At 33.7% G+C, this 8,198-nt stretch overlaps 1 protein-coding gene across 4 annotated transcripts; it reads left to right on the forward strand.

The window, feature by feature from the left end:
* Positions 1-291: 291 nt before the first annotated feature.
* LOC110100095 (protein NRT1/ PTR FAMILY 4.3) lies at positions 292-5,287 on the forward strand. 4 transcript variants are annotated; one of them, XM_028700481.1, is made up of 7 exons: positions 292-875; positions 2,188-2,291; positions 2,435-2,560; positions 2,646-2,863; positions 3,362-3,802; positions 3,905-4,029; positions 4,327-5,287. In XM_028700481.1, exons 3-7 carry the CDS (start codon positions 2,473-2,475, stop codon positions 5,150-5,152), a joined length of 1,698 nt encoding a protein of 565 aa, XP_028556314.1. In that variant the 5' UTR covers positions 292-875; positions 2,188-2,291; positions 2,435-2,472; the 3' UTR covers positions 5,153-5,287. The 4 variants fall into 4 exon arrangements, with proteins under 4 accessions (XP_028556314.1, XP_028556313.1, XP_020683152.1 ...); XM_028700480.1 differs by having other exon boundaries at positions 2,188-2,234; XM_020827493.2 differs by lacking the exon at positions 2,188-2,291.
* Positions 5,288-8,198: the final 2,911 nt, after the last annotated feature.

Consider the following 8,198-nt stretch of genomic DNA (forward strand, 5'->3'; position numbering starts at 1 on the left):
ATTCGGTGCTTCTGCTCGGTCAGCAGCCTCAGTCCTAGATGCTTTGTATCTCTACCACATTTTGGTTCTTCATAGGAATTTTTTGGACGTATTGGGTGGTATAGTTGTGGTTTTTTATTACTTGCCCACATAAGCTTTTGTTGTCACTTATGATGGGTGGTTTTTTCTTTTCCTTTTTACTTGTAATGTTCCTTATATTCAGTAATAGATGGGCTTATGCCTCAAAATTTCCCGGAAAAAAAAAAATAAAAATAAAAAAAATAAATAATAAAGGTAATACGAAATCCTGCTGATATCATCTGCTAAATAGCAGGTTCTTAGGAGGTTTTCATGGCAGCAGATGCGAAGAGATTAGGTGCAGCTCGGAGCAGGGAGGAGGCGTGGAATTGACGTCAAACCTTGGATTTAGCTATAGCAAGAAGTAAAACCGGCTGCAGCAAGTGGAGAATCGCACGGATCGTGAAGGCCAGCTGAAGAACGGATAGGGAGATTCGTTCCTCGATCGACTGGGTTGGAGTTCGTGGGCTCCGTGGGCTGTGAGAGGAAGAGCAGGCGGTTTAGACTTGTAGCAGTCGGGATTGTAAGGAGAGTGAGGTCGACGGAGAAGCTCTAGTCTATGAGGATAAGTGGTTTTGACTGAAGAGTTACGGGAAGGAAAACCGGAAGAGGCGTTGGCTTTAGCAGGACGTCGTTTTAAAGTTGGAAGTCGAAGAAGAACCGTAAGAAACTGCGTGAGCTGCAATTTTAACGGGAGAAATTTAAGCTCAATCGAAATAGAATCGTGTCATAGAGCTGACAGAAGCAGATCAGAGCGGCTACAGCAGCGTGATTCACGGGATTACATCGGAGATTTGCAGAACTTCCACAAAGCCGAGGTAATCAGCTGTTAATGAGATCTGAAAAATCTTTTTGCTTGACTTTGATATGATTTCTCCTTAATTTTATTAAATTAACTCTAATAATAATATGAGAGATATATTATTATCAATAATTTTCCTAAAATGATAATAGTCCTCCCATGAATTAAAATTTTTTAGGCAATTGACTCCTAGCTTGCAAAGATCATTCAAATTCTTCAGCTCACCAATTCTATAACCATTCTTATTCCTAAAAAGAAAGGTTCTCGAAAAGACTTTAGCATCTCATAAGAAGCAATACAAAGTTTAAACAGGCATCTAAGAAAATGCAATAGCTACATGAAAGTTTCAAACAGTTAACTCTCACCTTGAAATTAGACTACCATCAGTGTCAGCTTAAAGTCATGACCAAATTTTAAGAATGAGCTCGCTATTTTTTAAAATTAGCTTAAGAAGCATACTAAAAAAATAATTTAAAACAGAGCAAAATCGCCAAATATTTTGGCGGATTTCAAATATGCTAAATCAATTGGCTTAATCTAAATGCAATTTATGGTTTAGCTTATTCAACTCAAAATACATAATATAATATAAAAATAGAGAGAGAGAGGGAGGGAGGGAGAGAGAGAGAAACGGGAAGAGAGACAGAGCCACAGTATAAGTAAGAGAGATGAGGAGATATCAATTTTTTACACAATGCTATATGAATATATTTTAAATATTTTTTAATTATTATTTAAATTTTAGTAATTTAATTAATTAAATAATTTTTAAAAATAATTATATATATATATATATATATATTAAATTATATGCTAAATCATAAAGTGCATTCAGATTAAGCCAATTGATTTAGCGTATTTAGAATGCGCCAAAATATTTGATGATTTTGCTCCATTTTAAATTAATTTTTTAGTACACTCCTTAGGCTTAATTTAAAAAACAACGAGCTCCTTCTTAAAATTTGACCTAAAGTCACTCGCGATCACAAATTATGGTTCCAGTAATGTTCACAGAAACATGTTTATCTCCAATTCCTTTCTTATTAGCCTTCATAGGATGAGATGCCAGAGCTCTAACACCTATATCACATCCATTGATCTCATTAACATTCCTGATGCAGCCGTTGACGACTATACCAAACCACCCATTGTTGTGAGCTTGTTGAATCGGATTGCCACCTAATATGGCACGCCGCATGCTTCCACCACCATCTACAACTAAGACACTGCCATTTTCTTTCTCTTCAAGAAACTCACGCACAAGAACATTGTCCTAAAAAACCTTAAGAGTCACAACTTGACTAGAGAAAACGTGTCTCCTTCCATAGATTTGGAAGGTTGGATGAAGTGCACGAAGTTCACCATTCAAGATCAAGTGTGGATTTGCATCACATAATTCAGCAGTTGCCAAAATCTTTTATGCCACGCTTAGGTTTTGCACATACTAATAATTGAGCTACAATTTCTTTTTTTTTTTTAATTGAGCTACATTTTCTTTATCATGACTTGTAAGTCCACTTACTTTGGAAGAATCTTTCTCTGTATTATTGAGAGATTGGAGCTTTCACGTCTCAGGCCATCTACTAGAAACTTGAACTTGATAGTAAAGTAGAATGGAAAACCAAGCCTTCACAGATTGGAAAGGCAAGCCTATTAACAAAACAAAGCATGGGGGAGCCAAAGCAACTTACTTCATCCATTGTAAGTAAATAACTATGTCCCTCTATCTCTTTTTGTCTCTTAATCCTAATTTCGAAGGCTTAGCTTCTTCTATATATTTTTGTAGTTCTGGTGCTGGCCACCAACATCGTTTATATACCGAATATGCTGAATTTGGTGACCTATCTTCATGACCGGATGCATGCTGATATTGCAAGCTCTTCAACTATGGTCACTAACTTCGTTGGGGCTACATGTGCATTTGCTTTGCTGGGAGGATTCCTGTCTGACTCTTATATCTCTAGATTTAAAACTATGCTAATATTTGGTCCTATTGAATTCTTGGTAACCTTCTCTTATCTCAAATATATATATATATCTTCTTCAAGTGGGGAGGCTTGCTTTGTATGTTATTATGGTGATTAACATGTGGCTGCAGTTCTTGTTGTTCTAGCTGGTATATTCTAGGCATTCCAAAGCATTAAAGAACTTGTATTTGTGGAAGATTAAAGTTTAGGATTAAAATTTGAAGAATGAAAAGTATGTTGGAAGGTAGATGAAACTTGGTTTAGAATTTGATTCTATGTTCTAAATAATGATTAGATAATATGTAAATTTTAGTTATTTTTCTCTGTCACATGAAGTCCCAAATTTCTGATATTAATTTGATTAAGGTTTTGTTTGGGACGGCTTCCTTATTGCTTCTTAAAACAGTTTTCTATTACAAAAATTTAATAAGCCGTCACAAATAAAGCCTAAATATACATCGTTGCGTCAACTTTTTTGCTGAAATTGCATTTCTCTAAATGAACTGTATTTGTCATAACTCAAAACATTTTGCAGGGATTAGCATCACTTGCGTTGCAAGCACACTTACCTTCTCTTCAACCCCCAAAATGTGATACTGTCAACGAATGGAACAGTTGTAAAAAGATGTCTAATCTTGATGCTTCCATTCTTTATTTATCCTTATACACCGTGGCTTTAGGAGAAGGTTGTCTTCGTTCCTCCATGGCATCTTTTGGAGGAGATCAATTTGATGAGAATGGCCCCATAGAGTCTCAACAAAAGTCCAGTTTTTTTAATTGGTATACTTTTGACATATCTTTGGGAGGTTTATTAGGATTAATTTTCATAGTCTGGATTGAGAATAACAAGGGATGGGATTATGGATTTGGTGTTTCTGCCCTTGTTATTCTCTTTGGACTGGTTTCAGTAGCCAGTGGCTTCTCCTTTTATAGAATTCAGAGACCAAGAGGAAGTCCTCTTACTCGACTATTACAGGTGAGAAAAAAAAATCTACAATTATATTTTTCTGTTTTTCTATAGTCATGGGTATGTTATTTATTTAAAATATATTTGGTTTGGAATAATATACTTCTTAAGGTTATAGTGGCTGCATTCAAAAAGAGAAAGCTTAGTCTTCCTGAAAATACTGATGATTTGCACCAACTGGATATCAAGGAAGAGACTTTCGGCATGGAGGTTCTCTCTCACACAAGTGGTCTCGAGTAAGTTGACATGACAGTTTATTGCTGAGCTAAAAGAGACTTTTAAATTACGCCTTCAAAATTTCTCCAAAGTTTCTAAAATGAGAGAAAAGGGAATTATGATTTCATAAAATATGTCTTCCATCTATTTGGTTGCTTCTAGGAGGAAAGTGTAATTTTTCAAAACATTATTTCCAACTTGAAGCAAATAAATGAGTCCTAATAAAAGAACAAAAGTTACTCAACTATTGGCAAAACCATGATATAAAACAACATGATGACTATAAATTTAAAATTCTACCTACTTATTCTTTCTAGATTCCTCGACAAAGCAGCTATATCTCATGGCAGTGCAGGAGCATGGTCATTATCCACAGTGAGCCAAGTTGAAGAAACAAAGATTATAATTCGAATGCTTCCGATCTTCCTGAGCTCCCTTTCATGCTATTTATGTGTTCCCCTTTTACTTACATTCACAGTACAACAAGGCAACACCATGAACACCAAGCTCGGGAAAATACATTTTTCTCCAGCTTCTTTAATGATCATTCCACAAACCTTTCAGATAATATTCTTGGTACTTTATGACACCTTATTTGTTCCATTTGCAAGGAAATTTACAGGTTATAGAAATGGTATAACTCAACTACAAAGAATTTCTGTTGGTTTTATATCAATATCTTTTGCAATGTGTGTTGCTGCTTTAGTCGAAAGGAAGAGAAAGAGAGTTGCAGAACTAAATGGTCTCATAGATTCTAGCACAGAAGTGCCCATTTCTGTGTTCTGGTTAGGAGCTCAATTATTTTTCATAGGCATTTCAGACGTTACTTCTTTCGTTGGATTACTTGAATTCTTCGTCGAAGAGGCATCAATGGGAATGAAATCAATGGGAACAGCTATATTCTATTGTTTGATTGGATTGTCCTCACTGCTTGCCACATTTGTTGTTGAAGTTGTTAATAAAGCTACTAGAAATGGGGAAGAAGGGATGGGATGGCTAGATGGCAATAATTTGAATAAGAGTCATCTTGATAATTTCTACTGGTTGCTCTCTATAATAGGGTTTATGGGACTTATCAACTATCTTTATTGGGCTAAAAAATATGTATATAGGCATGATCTTCGTATTCAAAGTTTAAATTGATAGTGATGTTGATTTTGTATGTCCATCTATGAATTTTCAGTTAAGTGAATAAATTTTTGTACGTTGCTTAGGCTTGAAACAAGTTTGTTTTACAACGTAATGATGCATTGGCCAAGTGCCTAGGCGCTTCTGCAATTCCTTGCTCCAGTGCAATAAAATAGATTGGTTTTTGGCCTTGTTTATTTTCTCATTACTTGTATTTGTAATTACCTCTTATAGTTGATGCAATATATGCAAAATTTCAAGGGATGGTTGGGCTTCGGCGATGGTGCCGGCGAGGGGCGGCCGGTGGTGGTGGTCGTTGGCTAGAAATCGGCAGTCTGCAGCTGTGGCAATGGCAATGTGTTTGTAGTGTATTTGGAAATCGCCCAAATCGGAGAAATTCCAAATACACTCAAGGGATGTTTGGTTACCTAAAGAAAGAATGCAGTAAAAAATGAATACTTTAGAATTATTTGGATGAATGTAAAGTAAATGCATGACTTTACTTTTTATTGTTTAGTATGAAGCAAAGTAAATGTAATGTAAATTGCTTATTCATTGAAAGTGTTCATCTCATTCTTTTATTTTATTTTATTTTTTCATTTTATATTCACAATCAAAATATTTTTTTTCACTCTATTTTTTTATTTGGAGAAGATTTGGAGGTTTTTTCTTATTTTTATATTAAATGAGGGCATGGCAAAGTCAATCAAAGTCATTGATATACTTGTTGAAGATTAGTGGTAAGGGAACCAATTGACCATGCCCTCGGAAGCAGGACACCGTTGATAGTCCTCTACCCCTTGCAAGCTTATTTTTTATTATGATAAACTAAATATTATCTATCACTAAGTATAGAGGCGGAACCAGCCTTAATTTTTAGGGGTGGTGGCGGATAAGTAATTGTTGGTGTTATCTCGAATTTGACTATACCCTTCACTACAAGAAAATGGGTCCATAGAGACCAAAAACTTATAGACAAAAAGAAAATGATTGCTAAAGATATATTTTAGCTACCAAAAGTAACTAAGGCCTCTAAATAATAAGGAAATTTAATATTAGCCACCAAAAAGAAAAAAAATGGCTTATAATTTTGTCGCTAATAGTGTATAGAATTCTTTTTTCCTATTTGTTCATATCCTTGATCGTCGTGGTCTTAGTAGATATTTCAGGGGGTCCAAAGGGGCAGCGCCCCCTGGCAGGTTCGCGTGATCAAGGGGCAATGCCCCTGCGGAGCTTTCCTAGGGAGGGCTGCACCCCCCAGAAAAAATTTTAGTTGTAAGAATATTTTTGGAATTCAAGTTAATAAATAAAATGATGAACCGTCTTTACTATTTCTCTTTGTATTTGGTTCATAGTTCCCTAATAATAACACCTCTACATAAAGTGATGGGCAATTGCATAACAATCCTTATAATAAAGACTAATTAAGTAAATATTCACTGAAAATGATTGTAAATTTGCAAAACCACAAGTCATTCTCAGATCTAAGGGATATTATTGATCCACTTAGGTAAAGTGCTAATTCAAATTAGATGCAAATATATAAACTTCAATATGAAATTATTATAGAAATATCAATAAAAAGATAAGTAGGACTTGTGCTGCTTGCAGTTCCTGGTGATTTGTAGCTTTGTGTTTAGTGCTCTTGATAATGAGAAAATAAATAATATATTTGGAATTTGATTTGTGAGAATTAATTAGTTTTGCATAATGATTTATTAGTTTGCAATATTGTGTTGAAATTCTTTAATATTTTCAATCATTACATCATCAATTTGTCTTAAATATCTATCTATCAATACATCAAATGCTGAAGCATTCACAAAATAAATTAGCTTCAGAACTGAAGCATAAGCATGTATTTCAAGATCAAAGCAGGTCTGCTTTAGCATAATTAGATCAAAATTTTCAGTCTTAATCTACAGCAGATTTTATCCCTTATAAACCATGTAACCATTTCTATATTATATCTTCTCAGAGTTTTGCATGATTGAAAGGAAACTCTCTATCTCTATTGGTTAATGTTATTCCTACATAAATGTGATGTTAATGGATAAGGTTGAGAAAAATCTGATGACAGTGCCATTTCTTTGGCGTTTTTATGCACTGTTCAAATGAAAATTTAAAGAAAAATTGATGAATTGGCAGTCATCATATTATAAAGACTGTCATTATATTAGCTTTCTTCGTAATTATATTAAGAAAGTTAATTGAAACTTTTATATTAACTATGTTAATAGAGACTTAGACAACATGAAGTGAGCGTATGTTTACAAAATTAATATAAATTGTAGTGATCATATAAATTCAGTTCTTATATAAATTGATAAATAAAAGTAATAAACATCCAATCTAAATCATGAAATTTGTTTCCAATTGCATACTATCATATATTCAACTTCTCTTGATACAATAAATTAAGATTAAAACTAAAATGCTAATTTTTAACATAAATATTTAGTCTTATTATTTTATTTATTATTTAATATATAATAATAACATCCACTTTATTCATAATAATTCTTTTTAGAACTTCTAAGAACTGCTGGTACATTTTCCAAAGAACTTCATGAAAATGATCAATGACTGCTGATGGGAAAGTAAATTTGAGCCTAAGTCCTGCATCATAAAACAACTAGATGTTGCAGAGAAAATTAAAAAAAAAAATTGAAGAAAACTTTCCATGGTACAATCGATTTGCTATTGGATGGAGAAATTATTCTGTGCGGACTGTAGATGTAGCTCTACATCCAAACTCCAATTAAATTAAATACGTGAATTTTTTAAGAGTCGATGACACGACCCCCGCCCAGCTATGAAAATTTTAAAATCGAGGCATTCAACTCATTTTTTATGTTTTTAATAAAGAGATCCGTGAAAGCTCTCAAATATTTAGGGTTTTGGTAGAATAGAACTTTTGGTGCTTGTTGAGTAAAAAAAAAAGAGAAACATGCAATGAAGATGGAGATTAGTTTGGAGAACTTCGCATTCTTTATAAATCCATTATGAAAGAAGAAAAAACTTAAGAATAAGATGTATTTTACTTACCTAATAATTTCTT

This window comes from Dendrobium catenatum, unplaced genomic scaffold, assembly GCF_001605985.2.
Source record: "Dendrobium catenatum unplaced genomic scaffold, ASM160598v2 fragScaff_scaffold_1530, whole genome shotgun sequence".
NCBI lineage: Eukaryota > Viridiplantae > Streptophyta > Magnoliopsida > Asparagales > Orchidaceae > Dendrobium > Dendrobium catenatum.

Bases quoted from the DNA above. Each gene is read 5' to 3' on its own strand.
- LOC110100095 (XM_028700481.1), top strand. From the start codon at position 2,473: ATGGAAAACCAAGCCTTCACAGATTGGAAAGGCAAGCCTATTAACAAA. The intron at 2,864-3,361 runs GTAACCTTCTCT...AACATTTTGCAG, and splicing joins TTGGTCCTATTGAATTCTTG to GGATTAGCATCACTTGCGTT. The intron at 3,803-3,904 runs GTGAGAAAAAAA...ATACTTCTTAAG, and splicing joins CTCTTACTCGACTATTACAG to GTTATAGTGGCTGCATTCAA.